The 19,166-nt window shown below is 46.7% G+C and overlaps 1 protein-coding gene across 13 annotated transcripts in view; it reads left to right on the top strand.

Annotated features, from left to right (window-relative positions):
* TSPOAP1 (TSPO associated protein 1) overlaps positions 1–18,949 on the top strand; it is a 69,889-nt gene extending 50,940 nt beyond the window's left edge. For 4 of the 13 annotated variants that reach the window (XM_037375186.1, XM_037375188.1, XM_037375196.1 and 1 more), the window contains 10 exons: positions 831–1,955; positions 2,563–2,689; positions 2,846–2,997; positions 3,163–3,331; positions 5,465–5,536; positions 5,907–5,945; positions 6,986–7,089; positions 9,049–9,120; positions 10,283–10,411; positions 17,586–18,949. In XM_037375186.1, the coding sequence (XP_037231083.1) occupies positions 831–1,955; positions 2,563–2,689; positions 2,846–2,997; positions 3,163–3,331; positions 5,465–5,536; positions 5,907–5,945; positions 6,986–7,089; positions 9,049–9,120; positions 10,283–10,411; positions 17,586–17,801 (2,205 nt within the window). In that variant the 3' untranslated portion in view covers positions 17,802–18,949. Of the gene's footprint in view, positions 1–830; positions 1,956–2,562; positions 2,690–2,845; positions 2,998–3,162; positions 3,332–5,464; positions 5,537–5,906; positions 5,946–6,985; positions 7,090–9,048; positions 9,121–10,282; positions 10,412–13,498; positions 17,389–17,585 lie in introns of those variants that run through there. The other 9 variants (XM_037375195.1, XM_037375194.1, XM_037375193.1 and 6 more) reach the window with 9 other exon arrangements.
* The last annotated feature ends 217 nt before the right edge of the window (positions 18,950–19,166 follow it).

Below are 19,166 nucleotides of genomic sequence, written 5' to 3'. Positions count from 1 at the left end.
CACCATGCATCTGGGATTCCACCTTTTTTATTTTAGTATAAATGTAGTAAGAGACAAAAACATAACTATAGTTGCTCCAAGACAAACTTTAAAATTCAGCAGTGTTTGATATAACCTGGCAGGGTCTTGCCCTGCTGCAAGTGAAGTACATGTCTGTGTGACCCTTTTCAGGTAAAGGATTTTCACGTGTATTTGTGGCAACTCTGTTCACCTGGATTTGCAGACAGTAAACTACTGTAGAGCTGGAGCTTGACAGATGATGGGAAGGGCCTAGGGAAGGGCTTCCTGTAGCAGCAACATCTCTAAGGGATGTCTTGCTGCACAGGGTCACTTCGTTCTGTTCGAGTGCGAGGACAGAGAGGTAAGGGAAGACTGTGGGTCCTTGTGTGCACAGGCTGTGAGACTCATCCCTGTGAATGGAGGAACCCAGTCAGCTCTAACTTGCAGCAAACGTCCACGGAGGAACTGTGCCTCTCCTGCCCCATCTTCCCATCCCAGGGGATGCTGAAGCTGTGGGGAATCAAGTGGGCAGGATGAAAGGTGTTGCAGATAGCTGTGTGTGTAGGGGCAGAAGCTGGGAGGGAGCTCTTCCATGCATTGGCCTTTCTCGCTTTCCGCTGCATTGCTAGTTCATCTAATTGTCTTTTGCCCGAAGACCCATTGCTCTCTTTTGCTTCCTACCCTTGCTTTGCTGCAGACCACCGTCGCTGCTCCATCCTGCTGTGCTGGGAGGGAATCAGCTGTAACTTTGCCTCTCTTTTTAATGTTTATTTCCTCTCTTTTTTCCTTTGCTTGTCCTGGCTGTGGCTTTTCTCGGGGGCTGGGTACAGATGGATCTTTGTGATACTGACAGCGATGAGGAGATTCTGGAGAGGATACTGGAGCTCCCGCTTCAGAAGAACCACAGCAAGAAATTGTTTAGCATCCCTGAAGTGACTGAGGATGAGGATGAAGATGAAGATGAGAAGTGTGTTATGGAGGAAAAGGCAGACCCTCAAGACTCCTTGGAAACACTTACCCACCATTCAGGAAGAACAGAGAAGGCGCTCAACGTCAAGGAGCCATTTCTAAAGGCAGATGGGAGTAACACCTCCACAGATCTGTCTGCTCAGACTCCACAGGAGGAGCATGACATTAAGGAGAGCAGAGGGGATGCTGCCCATGCAAATCCTGCTTTTGTCCAGCTGGTCTGGAGTCAGAAGAAGGCAAACTGGAACTGGGGCTACCAGGAGAACGATCCGAAGTCTGGGACTGGGGCAAGTCCTGCTTGGAGCAAGAAGGGAAATAATTACCGAGAGAAGATCCGGAGTCGGCCTGAGATGGGTAGGAAGAGACAGAATGATTTAACAGAACACTGCAGTCGTCTGCTGGGCAACTGCAGTCAGATGGGAGGTGGGTTATACAGAGCTCCTAGCCTCAGGGAAGAGCTGAACATTGTGAGCAGTGCTGGTGGTAAGGAGGGGTTTGATATGTACAGTCGTGCCAGACAAGCCACCTTACGAAAAAAACACATGAAAGCAGTGGTTTCAGGGTTTGCAGAACCTGCTGTGACGGCAACACACTGCTCCAGCCCCAGGAGCCTGGAAATAGACATTGAATATGACTCCGAAGATGATCAGGATTCAGTCTGTGCATCCCCCCCTGAGAGCAGGCTGTGGCCAGAAAGGTCCCAGAGCTGTCAGGGGGACTGGAGTGATTGCTCCAGTCAATCTGAGGTTGCCCACACGGATGGCAGGAGGGACCTGACCAGACTGGAGATGATGGAAGAGCAGGGGATGGAGTGGGCTGGGTCTCCGAGCCAGCGCCTGCGGTTCTTCTGCCAGGAGAATGAAGCACTGAGATGTGAGAGCAGTTCTGAGGAGCAGGGCTGGGAGCTGGACTGTAAGTCACCTGGCTGGAGAAGGAGGCTCGAACATCCTTCGAAGGGGATACGTAGCACCTCCTTGCACAAAAGGGTTGGGTGACTTTTCCTATTCTGGCTTTGAAGCAGCTTGCAGTGGCATTAGCTTCCCTCTGCTTCCCTGGCCTGCCTGTATCTTGCTTTGTTCAGTGCTGTCCAGAGAAAGGACCCTCTAGGATTGTCTGGAAGAAAAATCTGAGAGATTCTGTAGTTCTGTGCTGCTCCGTGGCTTTTCTTGTATTACCTGCTTCTGCTTTTCCTGCTAACTGACCAAGTGTCACCGATGCAGTATTCCTTTTCTCACTGGGTCTTCCTCCCCATGGCAGGAGGCTGTGAGACCCAGATGAAAATCCCTGGTGAAATAAGCTGATTTGTGAAAGCTCTGTGTAGATGATGACTGTAATGTCATTGCCTCCCCTTGAAATGCCCTTTGCTGTGTCCTCACGCTCACCGAGGGGATTGTCACTGGTGCCTGGCGGGGTGCCTGCCTGTACTTAGTTCTGTTTTCCTACTTCCTTGGTATTTTCAGCTCTAGATTGTCCCTGAAGAGGAATGTTGCATTTGGATGCGCTGCTCTTTGTGGAGTGCGTTTGGGCTGAGCACTGTTCACGTGAGTTGGAAGGCAGAGGCTGCTACTAACTCTCTGGTGGTTCCTGTTGCAGGCATCTGGTAATAAAGATCCTAGGGGCCAGGAACTGCCTGGCACAGCCACCTGGCAGGCTCCCAGCAGAAGAGGGAACAAGAGCGTAAGAAGAAGCCAAATGCAGAAACCTTTACTGTCTAGTCCAGGTGAGTGGGCAAAGAGGAGAGAGCTGGGCAGCAGGAGAGAGGGCGGCTGTTGGAAATGGCAGGGAAGAGGCCAGTAGGCAGTATTTGAGCCGTGCAGGGCTGTGGCGGGAGGATGGTGCTGACGTTATCTCTGGTGTGTCCCCTGTCTGCGCGCAGGTCCTGCAAGGAGCACTGCTTCAGAAACCTCTGTTAAAGATGATGGCATTAGAATATTTGTGGCACTCTTTGACTACGATCCTGTTTCTATGTCTCCTAACCCTGATGCAGCAGAAGAGGAGCTCCCATTTAAGGAGGGACAGATCCTGAAAGTAAGAGGACACTGTACTAAACATCTACTCTCTGTGGATCCATCTGATGTTCCAGGGACAGCATGAACCTTGGGATTTCATCTTGGGTGTTTCCTTAGCTTCCCTTTCTCCTTGCAGCTCAGTCGCTGTAGTGTAAACAGTCTGGCCTGTCTTTTCTCCTTGCAGGTATGTGGAGACAAGGATGCTGATGGCTTTTACAGGGGTGAATGTGCAGGAAGGGAGGGGTACATTCCATGCAACATGGTTTCAGAAGTCCAGGTGGAGAATAACGAAATCAAGAAGCAGCTCCTAAAGCAAGGATTCCTGCCTGCCGACACCCCAATGGAGACCATAGGTACTGTATCTCCTTTATTACGTCTGTGCTGTGCTATTGTCAGCATGCTTCTTTGCTGACATGTGGAAAGCTCAGTCATGCTGTCAAGCTGTGTGGCTGGTGCAGCCTACCACAACAATCTCCAGGGCTGGTCCCCAGGATCTGAAGGCTTGTTTCATGGTTATTGCAGTAGCAAGCAGGGAGGTCTTGATGGATGAGGGAGGCAGGTGTCCTGAGGTTGCAGTTCATACCTGACTCTGCTGCAGCACAGTGCTGCCCAAGGCTGCATTTGCAGCTGCTGGAGGAGCTGCTCCTGTGCTTGAGGGTTGTGCCTGCGAACTCAGCATGGATTGTGTGAGGCTGATCCTCGCTGGAGAAGGGGAAACAAAAAAGTTTGAAGAGCAGCTGAAGGATGTGAGCAAGAGTTTTCACTTCTGTGTTCTCTCCTTTGCTTTGTGAGTCTGTATTTGAACCCACAGGGGTGACCCTGCTCTTGGGTGACAGAATCTGTGACTTCAGAATGGAGGAGGATGGGGAGAGACTCATGGGGAAAGGGAAGGAAGGGTGTGAGACAGCAAGGTGGGCAGTCAGGAGTGTACAAGGAGCAGACCTGGTCCTTCGATTCCTCCTTACTCACTCCCTGAAGTACACGGTTCAGTGTTTTGTGCACTGCAGAGACTTTATGGTTTCTTCCCACTTGTGTAGTCAGAGGAGAGGAACCTTCCCTGGGATGTGCAGTCATCACAGCTCAGGCTGAGTTAGACTGCTGTTCAGTGACTGTGAGCTGCCCCAAGACTGCTGTCGACATACTGGTGTCCCAGTGCCTGTCCCTTGTCCCTACCATCTCTCATCCTGCACCTCTCTGTGTACTCTGTGCTACCAGTGGCAACGGTGTGACTTGTTCCGCTTGCCAAAACAAGAAGAAATTCTTGTTTTGGCTGGCCACTCTTTCCCTACCAGGTCAGCAGAGTACAGCAGCACAAGTGAGGGTCTGATGGCAAAGGTAAACCCTGACATTGACTGTGTCAATTCCTCACAGGCAGTGGAGGAAAAAAACCTAACCAACCAACAAAACAAAACAAAAAACTCAAGAGAAAAAGAAGCAATCCAACTTGTTTCCATTTCGCTGCAGTGAGACCCAGTATCCAAGCCCTAGAGGCTAAGGGCTGACAGTGCCCAGCTAAATGTGGGTCTCTGGAAGGTTGATCCTGAAGAGCAAAGGGGTCCATGGAGCCTGTTGCTTTCACTTTGTGGCTGTGTGATCTTTCTGGTAGGTGTTTGTCCTTTGGCCTCTCTCATGTCTAGGGAGAGGAGAGATTTGAGTAAGTCTTTCTCACACTTGAGGCATTCATAATGTTTCTCCTGCGTGTACCCTCTGGTGCCCAGAGATGGCTAGATGCCTGTGGTGGCCTTTGTCCCTGTGGGGATACACAAGGCTCTCTGTCCCACTGTGTACTCTTCGAAGAATAAAGGAATTACTAGCTCTGAGACTTCATGAATCATAGTGGGTTTGAAAGTTTTCAGGACTGTGGTGGTAGGGAAAAAGGCATACCTTAGGCATGCGTGCAGAGAGTAAAGCTTGTTGCCTTAGGCATCTGGGCTGTATGTACCTCTGTTGTTTTCCTGCTGCCATAAACCAGTCTTGCAGCCTCATAACTAAGAAAATGCCTTGGAGGGGTTGGTCTGGGAGCTCTTCCTGCACACTCCTCTGGAGACTCGTCCAGTACTGGCCCTGTTCAGGGCAGAAGCTTTAGCTAGAGACCTCCCCAGATCTTGTCTCACCCGAGTGAGTTGGGGGTGCACCTCACCCGGCATTTTTCAGTTGTTAACAGTATAAGGTTTTATTTTGTCCTTATGATGCTGCTTCTGAAAGATAAAGCGCAGCAAATTTTGTCTAATGTGTACTGTGGTATGGCTAATGGGCATAAATGCAATATGTATTTCTATGTGTATTTGGGATGTGGGTCATGCCTCATCTGAGTCAGTGTATGAGAAATGAAGATTTGGGCATTGCCCGTAGAAATCGGTGTCTGCTTCCCAGGGGAGGCATGTCATGCTACTCTGTTGCCTGTTCACTCTTCAAAATGCTTTTCACTTTCCATTCACTGTCTGTTTCTCTTGTCTATTTATTTGCTTTTTTGGATTTTTATTAAGGAAATGGCACATTTTCTCCACCTCCACGCCGCCAAACCGTCCCTCCTCCAAAACCCAGACGCTCCAAGAAAGGTCTGTGTCATCCACTGCTTCCTCTTTGATTTTTGCAATAGGATTACAGACTGCATTGAATTTTTACTACTTGCTTACAGGACCCTCAGATGTTTGTCTCTGTACGACTGCTAGGAAGTGGAAAGAGAGCCCATCCCTGTGCTGGTGTTAAGTTTTTAACAACAGTGATGTCTTTTATAGTTTTGGAGCTTGACCTCTGCTTCTTGTTACGTCCCTGAGTCATGGTTACTGGTGTAGACTTTGAGTTGCATGAATGGTTTGCTTCTGTTGTTTGCTGCCGTGGTCTTTGTTCTTTTTATTGTTGTCAGTTATGTCATGTGGTCACTGTTGAAAGATGAACTCTCACTGATGAGACACTTTCTTCCCCCAGCAGGGCTGGATAAACAGGAGACGTACAAGTCTCATCCAGGTGAGAACTGCTCTTTCCAACTATGAGTAGATAGCGCATGATCATAATACAGATGCATTTTGCAATCAAGGGCCAATGCAAGACCCTGTAGTGCTGCTTCAGAGCGCTGTAAGAAAATGGTTGTTCTCATGAAAAAGAGTTTTAGTTCTTTTAATTGAGTTGTGGGTGCAGTGGACTTTGACTAAACAGGGAGTGCCTGAAGGTGAAGGGTACATGTGGTCACATGGAAATCTCTTACTCACCTGACGGTGCTGGATTTTAAGCAAATCCAAGGTCCCCTGAGAGAGCACTCACTCTGTGCAATCATCTGTTGATGTCCAGAGAGGCCAAGCCTGCACACCTCTTGTTGGCCCTTCCAATGTTGACTTGAAGCAGGGTTTAAATCCATAAGATGAAGGACTGGACAATGTGTGCTTTCTGTAACACCAGGCTTTGCTTTTGTAGACTCAGAGCAGGTCTGTAAGTAATGGGGCTGAGCAAGCAGGTGGTTGTAGAAAGTGCAGTGTGTTCCCTGGATGATGAGGCCTGTGCTTCCCTATGTGCTGAGTTCTGTGCACTGTGGCTGGGCTGCTGGTCAGTGCTGTCCTGCGCTCTTGCTGTTCCCGTGGCACCTGAAGGATAAATTTTGTAGGTCAGTAGCAGATCATTGCATGGAGGGAGGAGAAATGTGTATTCAAGACATTACAAAGAGACTGCTGTCCTCTGCGTGTGTGTGTATGTACATATATATACACACACATATGTATGTGTGTGTGTATAAATAGAAAACATAAAATAAAACATGCATGTATATATAGGCAGGAAACCAAGGTGCTGGAATGGGGAGATGTTCCCACTTCTGTGCTTGTGAGGTGATACAGGAGATAGGAAACTGCTTTACCAAATGTCTGTAGGGCCTCGACAATCTTTCTCCCATTCAGTTTCCCCCTAGTATTCTCTTTGCTCGGTCTGCTCCAAGAATGGTGAATGAGTTGCTGTGACACTGGATTTTGTCTTAGAACTTCTGGCTCAGGATATTTTGTTTTATTTTTGACCTGCAGAACAGAAACATCAAGACTTGGAAGCTGAACTGCTGACTCCTCGAAGTATGGTGGCTGTCTTTGACTATAACCCTAAGGAGAGCTCTCCAAATGCAGATGTAGAGGTAACCACCAGCTGCTCACTCATTTATAGATGTCTTTTTCCCCCTCTTTTTTTTCTTCTGTCCCAAGACACTTGGCACTTTGATCAAAACAGATACAATTACAGTTTGGCAATAATGCTGCTAAAAAGGGGTTGGCTGAATTCATTAAATGTAGACTTTGCTGATATGTTCTGTCATCCATTCTCTGATAACAGAGTTCAGTTGTCAGTGAAGAATATGAAGCGATATAGCCCGAATGATTTTCAGTATATGTCTCAGCGGAACTATGTGAGCATCTCATGGCCTTGTAGCATCCTCCAGTGATTAGACAGGACTAAACAGATCTGGGGCAGGAGGAAGCAGCCCCGGCTGTTAGCACTGATCCAGGGCACACTCTGGAAAAAAGGAAGAACCTACTTAAGGGTTTGAATGGACTTCTGATACTTAAGATGAGCATGTCTTGGAGCATGTCCTTCGTTTTAAATACCTGTGTAGGTCTTTGTTCAAACAAGAAGATTTAGCTCCAGTTTAATGGACCACTCTTGTAAGTTCTTGCTTTCAAGCAGTACGTACATATAATCCCAACAGTATTTTTGTGGTTAAGTCCTTTTAAGGTGCAAAGATTGCAATGCAGAATCCTTTTTGCAAAATACCTTTCTAAATTAGAGCATGCTCTGTTCTCTGTTCCTCCATATCAGTATTAATCTACTGTGAGCAAACATAAACGTGGGGTTTGGAATCAGATTGTATCCAGAAAGGAATGTATAGCCAAGTGGTGGCACAGTTCAGGTAATGCTTGCCTCCCAAACTGGGTGTCTCATGAGCAAGACAGCCTGCTGCTGAGGACAGAGTGTGTTAGGGATGGTGGATTACCTTGGGAGAGATACAATGAGAACATGTATCTGGCCAAAGAACGCTTTTGAGCCCTTCTCAACAAGAAGATGACTGTATTTTATGCAGTGACTTGCTCTTCCTAGAACCTTCCCTGTGGACAGAGCTCAAATTATTGAAACAAGCTGGTGCAGTTCTGTTGCATTGTTGGAGATGCTCCTGTTCACATTCCTAGAAAATTTGGTTACCTGTTCTGCTAGAAGGCTGCAGCTGCTGTTTGTGAACTTGCACCAAGATGTAATAGGATCAGCTGTGCCATTCTGTGTGTCTGTGAGTGAAGTTCCCTACAGAAGTGTCTTTCTGCTAGAACAAAGTCACAGCCAACAGGAGGAACCTGCAGCCTCCAGAGGTAAATTGAGTACTAGGGATATAATAAGGTAAATATATTAGAGGTAGGTCCCTTCCAGCTAATGCTTTGGTGAAGTGCTTATAAAGCCAGTGTGTCCTGAATGGGACACGGCCTGTTTGGAGACTCCACCTTTTTTATCTTAGAGCAGCTTTTTTTGCTGTAACTGGGCGATTTCTTCCATAAGAGGAGGCTGCTTACACCTTTTTTTTTGGTCTTATGCTCTATGGAGTGTGTGCTGGGGTGTCTGATGGGACAGACGGATGTGATGGTGAAGGATCATGTGTGTTGCATGGTAATGTTCTGTTTCCAGGTCGAGTCCTCCCATTTGTATGCATTCCCACTAGTGACTAATCCTGGAGTATTGCATACAGAACAGGCTCACCCAAGGGAGCGGGATTTAGTACTTACATTTAAAGAAACGTATATCTGGTGCTTGTTCAGCTTGTTCTCAACATACCTTTCCAGAACAGGTGGTGGGTACTATTTTGAAGCCTTATTAAAATTTGGTATAAGAAACAGACTTTGCTCTTGTCTTAATTTAGGAACTGCTTCCTTAGCACTGAATTCTGCAGTTACCCACCTCATTTGCTTTTCTTGATTCCTGGTCCTGCAAGTCTTAACACAGTGGCCTTGCTCCGTCAGGATGAGATTGTGCAAGCAGCCCAGGGTGACCATGTGTTTCTGGTGAGAAATTCCAGGCAGTGTTTCTCCTGTAACTGCTGTTCTCTTGCTCTTTGCAGGCTGAACTGACTTTCAGTGCCGGGGACGTTATCACTGTGTTTGGGTCCATGGATGATGATGGATTCTATTATGTAAGTATGGGTGTTGGTTGGGAAGTTCCTGTGGCTACATCTGAAATCGTTGGAGTCCATCTAGTGGCAGGAGAGCAGAAATCGGGGAACAAAATATTCTGCTTTTGAAAAAAATGATAAATAAACCCGTATCTGCTTAATGCAGGGCAGATTGTTTCTGGCAGTCCATGCTTCTCCTGTAAACCCAGTTATCCAAATGGTTCTGAGTTTATTTCTTGGCACAACTTGACTGCAGGTTTCCCAAAGCCTGGGATGCATTTTTCTGTACATACATCAGCTAAATCAGTATCTGCTATAAGTTAATTTGTCACCAAGCACTCAGACACGTGGTCTTATCCAGGGCAGGAGGCTAAAATGGTAAGATAAGAATGAAAATGTATGATGCCCACCATTGGGCCACACTGCAACGTATCAACTTCAACAAGCACTGGTATCTGTTGTAATTTACTGTATATACCTGCGGACTGTGCCTGTCAGTGAGCAGCATGCTAGACATGACCCTTGGCCCTTGGATCATCCATCTTTTCCACACAGAAAGTGGTGTGTCTTCAGACATCAAAGTTGAGGTTCCGCTCCAGCTAGAATCTGGAGGGGATCACTGTGAGTTTTGTTTGACTTCTTTTGTAGTGCTGGCCAAACAACTTTGCTGGGGTTGTTTTGTCTCACCCAACCACTTGCTGTTGAACTGGAGTCACTTTTTAGGCATACACCCAAGTTTGGCTTGCAGCTCTGGACCTCAGTGAGCGTGGAGGCAATGCCTACAGGATATTGTACCTCATTCTTTAATAAATAAATAAATAAATACCAGAGAAAATCAAAGCCCTTTAGAAAACTTGTGGCACAGTCGTATTCCAGTTGCTTCCAGGATAGCTGTGGAAATTTTTTGAGTTTGTAAAAGTGACCATGTCGCTAGAATACATTTGTCACGGCTTGCTGCTGTCTTTTCTTCCTTTACTCTCTTCTGTATTTTTGCACTCTGAATTGTTCCACAACAAAGCAAGAATGTGAGTCACGAAATTTGCTGAGGATCCTTCCAACATAGTGTGTTTCTGGGCTTCTCTCAGATCATAGCCTAGCCTTCTCTGCATGGGACTGCTCCTCTGTTTGTTATTTCTCCATCAGCCAGGAAACCTGATGGGAGAACTGAATGTTGATCTTGCAGGGAGAACTGAACCAGCAGAGAGGCCTTGTCCCATCTAACTTCTTGGAAGCTGTAACTTCTGATGGAGGCATGGTCAAGGAACTTCATTCAAAAGATAAAGAAGCTTTTCTGCTGAGTGCTGAGAGCCAGGTAAGATTGTGTGACGCTGCATACTACAGACATCCAAATTGTGATGTGACTGGAGACTGGACATTGCGCAGCATGCAGCATCTGATGGAATCATTGAAATTATTGCATGCAGCTCAGTTCATCCCATGGGAGATGCTTAAAAGTTTAGAAGGGAGCGCTAGAAGCTCTTCTTGAAGACTTACCTGTAGTGCAGAAAGAGGCACAAAGCAACAACATTCACTGGAGCCTCAGTCACATTATGGTCAGGTGATTAAAGAGCATCTCCAGTCCCACCAGCAGATTCTTTGCAGCCACAAAAGGGTCAGTGGTGAAATACTGCTGCAAGCAAAGCAAAGCAGTTCAGCCAGCTCCCCAGACACATGAAACTCCTCAGATATGCTCACATCCATGGCAAAGCGTTCTGGAGTTACCGACACCCAAACACCAATGTTCTTCTACATACCTGAGTTAGAAATATCTTAGTGCCATCTGAGGTGCTTACAGATAAATCCGAAATGCACTGGCAAGTTTCCCAGCAGATCTGTGGGATGTATCCTAAGTCTCTGAAAGCATCCCACAGATGTAGGGAAACCAAAGGTTGAACAAACCCCTTGCATTATGATGCTGATACTCTTGAAATGAATGCTTAAGCAGGAGATCTGGATTATTTTCCAGGTTCAGTCTATCCTCAGTGGGTGACACCAAAAGCATAGCACCTCCCTGACCATGCCAGGACCTCTCATGCTGTGTTCTAGAGAGTGGGAGGCAGGGAGGGACACAGTTTGTTTCCAGCTCACATGTACTCAGCCTTCAGTTCTTCTTGGGAGGTTATTGACACTGTCAAGTGGTGCCAGACCTATAAAAATGTGTAAGAGCAGGCCCAGATTGGGTTTGAGCTAGTCCTTAAGGAAGTATGTGGCCCTGAATCCTCCTCTGCTGAAGTCACCACTGGTGTGACCCTAGCTTTCCTGCCCTCTGCAGCATTCCTGGTCCTATGTTTTGTGCTCGGCTCTTCTTTTTCTCTGTACCGACCTCCCATTTCTACCTGCAGCCCCATCTCTTGCTTCCAGGCATTTCAGGCTTTGTGGGTACAGGGTCTGCACTACAGCCTTGATGCGTTATGAAGAGCAGGTGGCAGGCCTGTCTCAGCAATAAGGTTTGTGGATAGCTTGCTGGATCATCTTCTAAACTCAGAAGCTGTCTGGGTCCCTTATGCTTACCTGTTTAGGATACTCAGGATCCCTTTCCTCCCAGCCCATAAGTGCTGGTCTGTGCTGGGGAATCACAGGCTGTTCCTGCCAGGGTTTGAGAGCAGGGTAACAAGGTCCTGTCTGTTCTGCTGTTGAGCAGGCAGTACAAGCTGCTCCTGCTTGCTGCCCTGCCGCTTGCTGCTGCTCTGCTTTCCTCTCTGCTTTCCACTGGTGCTGGGTTCAGCAGTGGGTGACTGTTTCCCTGGACACAGCAGTTTGGCCCAGATACTCCTGCATGCTCAGGGCTGTGAGCTGTTTTCCTATGGTTCAGGCCATTTTTCCTTTTCAACAGAAATGCCTTTCAAATGTGATAAACCAAACCCATATAAAATAGATGTGTTTCAGGCTTGCCTGCCTTTCAAACCTTTCCATTTTTCTTCAGTTTGGCTCTGACTTCGGGTCGGCAGAGCAGGAAGATGGTCAGGAGTGACAGGGTAGTTTTGGTACTCAACTGATCCATGAACTGCTGTTTTTTGTTGTCTGAAGTCTGGGGACTTTGAAAATTCAGTTGATGATGATTAAGCCAATTTTATTTCAGTGGGAAACCACATTAACTATCTAGGCATGATTTGGTGTTGGCTGCTTCTGTGTAGTGACAGACTGCCTCCTGTCCTGCTGCCCCCCTGCTTCACCAGGATACCTGTCCTGGTTTATTCTGGCTTAGCGCTCTTTAACTATGTGTGCAGTCCTGCCTCCTACTTATACTTTGCAATCCAGATCTATCTACCAGCTTCCAAATGAGGAAGGCATGTTTGCCCCCTTTTGCAAGTGGTACATTTACCCTGCTGATAACCAAACTTGTATTAGTTAACTACATTTAAGTATGTTTAGTGATTGCCAAGGAGAGACAGGACCTGAACGCACTGAGTTTTTGGCTCTGTCACAGCGATCACAGCATCCCTACCGATGGGCAGAACACTTGATGGGTAAGGCAGAAGGAATACCTCCTCCTGTAAAACATACATATTCTGAGGGCCATCCCTGAGCTGGAATGAACTCTTGCAGTGATACAGCCATGCCTGGGGCTTTCCAAACTCCACAGGCATACTCACTCCATAGAGTTAAGGAACTTGCTTGTAAAAGTGTGTTGTTGCATATACAACACAAAGAGAAGCACCTTTGCTTCTGCTGTTTGGGATGGGGGGAATGCAAAAAATCACCAAGGCAAAAGATGCATGGCAGCTTCTGGAGAAGAATCTTCTGAAAGCATGGCAAAACAGACTCCCATCGAATTTACCAGTCCCAGCTTGAGATCTAACACATCAGGGGCATGCATGTGCACTACGGTATCACGACAGAACTTTGGACTTGGATTAAAGCTAGTTCCAATCTTAACAGAAGCTTCTCCAGCATGATCATGAATGATTTTTAAATCACTTGTAACTTCTTGGATTTGGTGTTTTTACCCTGTCTGTTCTTCATACTTCCCTTCTCCCTGCTGCTATGCCAGAGGCCTTAGGATAAGGACAATGTACTTTCCAAATTAAACTGGGGAAGGTGGATCATTTTGAATTATTTCTGAGTATATCTTAAAATGCTGGCAATTGAAAAAAGTTAAGCAGTTTAACTTTCAAACTGACAACATTTGGGGATTAGATTTAAGCAATAAAACATACAGCACAAAAAGGAGTATCCAAGAAGTTATGGTTGCAAGCTAGGGCCCTGAAACACTCATGCTCACCAACTTGGAGCAGTTGCTGTAATGCTGTGGCTGTTGAGGGAGTATTTTTGCATCAGTGATACGCAGTTTCTGTCAAAGACTGATTATAAAGCACCTTCAGAAAGTGTTTGATTCTAATTGATTTTATGTGTTTATTTCTGCCTGTATTATGCACCCGTGATGGTTTTTTTTCTTCAGAGAATGAGGAAGAGAAGAGTCCAGTGATAGATATGAATGATACATAGAGAGAGAGAGAGCAACCATGTAAGTTTGTGTGAGAAGACATCTTCAATCTCCCACCCAGCCTAGCCTATTAAAGGGTCCTACACCTGTAGTTTACTCCTTCTCTTGCTTGTAGTTTGACAGGCTGGTTTGGGGCTTTGCTAGCAAGTCCACCTTCAAACCCTCTGGTGGCAGAGTTTTACCTGCCAGATTGGTCCTATATTAAAGACAAGCTGTGATCTGTTCAGTGTATGAAGTGCAATTGTTTGGAACAATTATCTGGTGGTTTTGGGGACCATGATTGGACTGTGCTGGATATTCAGGTTTAGAAAAGACCTGCTTTATACTTCAGCTTGGTCCTTCTACCACTGTTCAAGCACGTCAACAGCCAAAGCTTCATTTAGCCTTTGCAAGATCCTGCTCAGACTGAGCACACGCCATATTCAGCTTGATTTTACTCCTTCCTGAGTATAGTCCTGAAAACCCTCCACACACCATCAACTTAAAGTAGTAACATTTAGTCCCTAAAACCAACCTTGTGTGGATAATTGTTCTGTCTGATAGCTCTTAAAGAAACTATTTTGAAGTTGGGGTGTGTGTGAAACTTCTGGTTTTGGGGGGCAGTGGGAGTGAATCTGTGTTTTTCTTAGTTTCAAATAAAACATTTTCCTGAAGTTGTGCAAATCAGTAATACCTAAGAACACTGAAAACCAGCCCCTGAAAACTGACATGGCTCTTCTATTTATCAACCCTAATAGCTTTTATCAGGATTTTGACAGAGCAATTTTTCCTTCATGTTTCTCTTAGAGAAGAAACCCTAATTTTAGTATCATTTGTCTCTTACCAGATGAATCTATGAACTGGTTCTGTTGCTTTTCTGCCATATAGAGACTTCTGAGAATATCTGCACATGCTTGTGTGTGAGAGTGCCTCTGTGTGTGGAAATCTGCTTGGGTATCGTATACCACAGCTGGGAATCAGCAGGACTTACAGCCACAAAGACAGGAAACTGCTAGTCACTTCCTTTTAAATGTTCGATATTTGATAATGACATTGATACTGCAGTATCCTTATTATAGTAAATTATTGTGACATTTGTGAGTTGGTCTGGGTACCTGCCTCTCATTTTGCATGCAGTCTTTCATGCATAGCTCTAAGGAGAAATTGTGTGAGGTTTGTTGGGCCACTTCAGATCTGCCCTGAAATTGTCCCACCTTTGCCAGAAAAATGGTTTCCAGTGGTGTATGGGCACCAAGCCTCGGCTGCCCGGGCTGCCCAGCAGCCTTGACATCACTCCCACATCCTCTGGGGCTGCTAAGCCAGACAGCCCAAGGCCTGAGCTTCGTAGGGGAGATCACTTACTGCATGTTAGTGGACCTCTTCTGATGTTAGCCAAGTGCTTTTGTGCATTCTATCCAGGGATTCTTTGTTGCACCACACGTAAATAGTTTCTGGAGCAGAACCCGGGGGTTCTTACTTTTGCACACAGCTAACCTAGCAGGCTACCAAGTTAGCAGTCATCTGGCTTACTTTTTCTCTTTGCCTCTCTACATTTTGCACTGCTGGCTGAAAATGGTTTGTCTAGATTGATTCAGATTTATTTCCAGACTTCTCAGACCTGTCTGGTGCTAGAGCCATCAACACCAAGTGTTGCACCTTGCATGTGTGTGCTGCCAGGGGATACAAAGATTGCAGTTGATGCTGCAGCGTTAGTTGGAGGAGTGGACCTCGCAGGCAGAGTGCAGCTTTGAAAGGGGCAGGCTGTGCCATCAAGCCCTCTGCTGCATGCCCTTGGCAGTAGCTGGCCTTTCAACACAGTGCTGAGTATCTGGGGAGTCATAGAAGTGCCACTGAAAGTGTGTGGAACAAGATTTCCAGGGGAAAATAGTGTGAATTTTTTTCAGGAAAAATCAGCCACTGTATTTTTAACTCTAACAAAGAGGTGGAAAGGAGTTACGTCTCTGTTCCCATAGCCAGAGACCCTGGTTCAGGTAAGAGAGAGTCTGATGGCACCGTCCCCTGGGACAGTTTAAAGTGATTGCTGCAAGACAGGTAGCTGACTCTGAACCTTCTGGGGTTGGGAGGGGTCATATAGTCACACCAAGACAGAGCTCTTTAAAAACCCTGTACTCCTGTGTGCTCAACACTGACTTGACAGGTATTGTACATACTTAGTCTGACTCTAGAGAGCAGCTGTTTGCTCGTCTGGTACCAGAAGTGCTTTCTTACTGCAGCAGAGCGAAGTGACTGCAGTACAGCAGCATAACTTCAGCCTGTGGCGGGAGGAGAGGTCACAGCTGCTTTTTGTGTTCTTTTGTCACGCAGGAGGTTGGGTGCTGAAACAGCAGCAGGGTGATAAAGCACTACTGCTTCTGCTTTTGACCCCAGGAAATGTTAAATAAACCCACAGCACATAAGTGTGAGTGTGCTATAGTTAGGGCAGTAATGCTAAACCTGTGCACCTGCTTGGTTCAGCAGCTTTCCCCAGGCACAGTGTGGGACCAGGGCTGAAGCACATCCACTCCTGCTGATGAGCTGCGAGCCGCTGCTGGGATTCTCACATTTTCTGTGCAGGGCTGATGCCTTTGCTCTTCAGCAATGCTTCTGCCCTAGGCAGAGCATCCTGCTGCCAGTGTCACTACCTTGTCTCCCCTGTTGGACCTGTGGCTACTTACAGACTCTTAAGGGACGTGTGCTTGACTCTCCCCGACTTAGTGGGACCCAATCAGAGAGATGATGAGGATCGTAGAATCATTTAGGTTGGAAAAGACCTTTAAGGTCATTGAGTCCGACTGTTAACCCAACACTGCCAAGTCCACCACTAAACCATGTCCCTAAGTGCCACATCTGCACATCTTTTAAATACCTCCAGGGATGGTGACTCCACCACTTCCCTGGGAAGAAGGCTTTTCCGTGGCACAGCTCCAGCCACTGGCATGTTGTTTTGGGTAATGCCAAGACAGGATGTACAGCTGGGTGCGCGGAAGATGCTGGTTTGTGAAGGCTGTGTGGAAGAGAAGGCGGTGGGACAAATGCTCCCCTAGGCCTCAGAAACCCAGAGCCTCTTCCCTGGTGAACTTTGCAGCTTCTTGGGAAAGCTTGCCCTGACAGATCAAACGGTCACTGTCCAGACACCTAAACCCAGTGACAGGAGGTCACGGAAAGAAGGCTGTTGCTGGGAACTGACCTGCTGCTAGTACTTTGTGAAAAGGAAACTGAGCCCAGGACTAGGGTACTCTCTGATTTCTAATAAGCCTTTTTCAAAAGGAGCAGTGTACCATGCATCGTTTGGGACTCTGGATCCCAGGTAACATTCTCAAATGCTCAGATGTCTTAGGAACATATGTCAGTTGCTGTGTGCCACTTGATCCCAGACTTCTCCGTGTCCTGCTCCATCGTGAACTTTTTCTCCATTATTGGTGCCACTGCAGAGCACCAGACTGCTTTTTGCCGCTCCCGCGACTCGATCTGATGGATACTGAGCAGCCTTACAAGACTCTGAATTTCTCCTCTTACAGTGACAGAGTGTGGCCACTGTTGCAGAAGCCTCCCAGCTTAGCCAGCCTCCTTGAACTTCTGAAGGTCCTGCACAGCTCTTGTTCTTATTAGGCTGTTTTTTTCTTGATGTCCTGCCTTGTGTCCTAGAGTGTGCTGAGAGCCCGCCAGGCTTCCCCGACCCAGGCAGCCAGCAGGCATACATGGATGCATCAGTATCTATCCATCCGTGCTTCACTTACAGCATCTTCAGCTGTGAAGGAGCATCTTTCACCAAGTGCTCAGTGGGATTTCCCTGCTGTCCTGTTCTTAGCCCAAGGTTAAGGAATTTCAGGATGTCTGAGCTCAGGCAGGGTCTGGGTAGCGGGTACCAAAAAGTGTAAATCCACTGGAAAGTTCCTAACTGGATCTGCAATGACACAGAGGAGCTGAGCCATGCAGGTTGAGGGGCAGACTAGACTGGTGGGGAGAAGGCAGGTTTCTTTATCTGAAGGTTTGTGTTGGCATATCTTCCATTAGCTCTAACTTCTGCTTTTTTTTTCTTTTGTTTTCTCTTTTTCCCACTCAGTTAAATCCAGATGGGTGGGTTGACCAGAGCGACTCCTCACCAATTCCTCCTACTCTACCACCTTCCTGCCTTGTCATGGGTGAGCAGTGTCCAGAGCAGGCATCGCTGGCTGTTCTCAAATGCAGTGATGTACCTGGTCAGAGTAAAAAGAAGAGAGGCTTCTTCTTCAAAGGAAAAAAGCTCTTCAGAAAACTTGGTTCCAGTAAGAAAAATTAAAAAGTGATTTATTGTTCTGTAAAGACTGCCTGTGCAGTCCACACAGAGACTGAAAATTCAGGAGAAGCCCTCTGCAATAAGCTGATAAGAGTATTTTCATAGGGAAAAAGTGTATGTTGAACAGAGAAAACTCTTCAGTGGGTCTGTGAGCTGTGGTCTCTGCTGAGAGCCCAGCTGTGGGTGCCCACCCAGCATGGGCAGTGGCTCTGAACGCAGTGTCATGGCACTGGGGCGTGAGGCCTCAGCTCTAGGATACAGCTACCTCCACCGTAGTGTGTCCTGCTCCATGCAGCCCTCAATGCACCAGTTCCCTGTAAATATTTTAATTTAAAATATATATTCTGGCTGTAAGTTAGCTAAATGGCTTTTCCCAACAAAGCCCCGGCCCCTTAGGAAGAGACCCCTTGTACTACACACCCCCTGGTATTTCTCTGGTCCAAAGGAGGTTGTGTCAACTCCTTCACTTCCTGCAAAGAAAATTTGCACTTTGCTGTTCCCGTGAATCCCCTTTGCTGTCTCTGGGCTGACGAGTGAGTTATTTGTACTGTAACCCTGTAAATATGCAGCTGTGCCTAGGAGCATCCCACACTGCCTCAGTCATGTTTCAGCACGAGGACTCCCACGGAGGAAGGAGCGATACCCGCAAGGGTGTTGATACTTCTGCCTCTAAGGTGGGCTGCTGTAAGCTGCTCTTGGCTGGTTCACCTTGACCACACACTGGCTGGGGACTTTGCCTTATTTATTTATTTATCTATTTATTTATCTATTTATTTATTTATTGTCTGCCTCTTTCGCAGTTTTATTTGGCTGTTTCAGTGGGCTGCTCCTGAGTTGGAACATTTGGAGAGCAGAGCTGGGGATGGAGAGTTTGCAGTTATTTTCATATGAGATGATGTGTTCCTTGAGTTAAGACACATCCCTTTCTAAGCCACGGAGAGTTTTGTACTACATGGTTTCTATCCTTTTCAGTGTTTGTTTCTTTGCATGTTTCAGTGGGGTACTTGTTTTGAGAAGGACAGTTACGTGAGGTACGTGAATGATGCCAGCACAGTGTCCACAAGTGTTGGTGACATGGTATGATTTTATTTAATATCAAATTTTATTATAATAAAGTCTATTTTCACAAAAATACATTTTCCTTAAAAAAGCAAAAGATTCAGTGGTGCTTCTTCTGGGGGGGAGGGGGTGGGAGGGGGAGGCAGAGGGGAAAATGATACCAGTGCTTGAGGATGCTTCACAGCACTTCACATAGGAGCCTGCCTTTCCTGTGACCATGGTGCAAGGTACCTTCGCTGTGAACGAAAGGTCTTTGCCTCTCCTGTTTCAGAGACCTAATCCTGGAGGAGAAAGCGCTAGGGTGTCACT

Source organism: Falco rusticolus, chromosome 1 (assembly GCF_015220075.1).
Source record: "Falco rusticolus isolate bFalRus1 chromosome 1, bFalRus1.pri, whole genome shotgun sequence".
NCBI lineage: Eukaryota > Metazoa > Chordata > Aves > Falconiformes > Falconidae > Falco > Falco rusticolus.
Note: the sequence above shows the minus strand (reverse complement) of the source record. Positions and strands in the feature narration are given on the sequence as shown.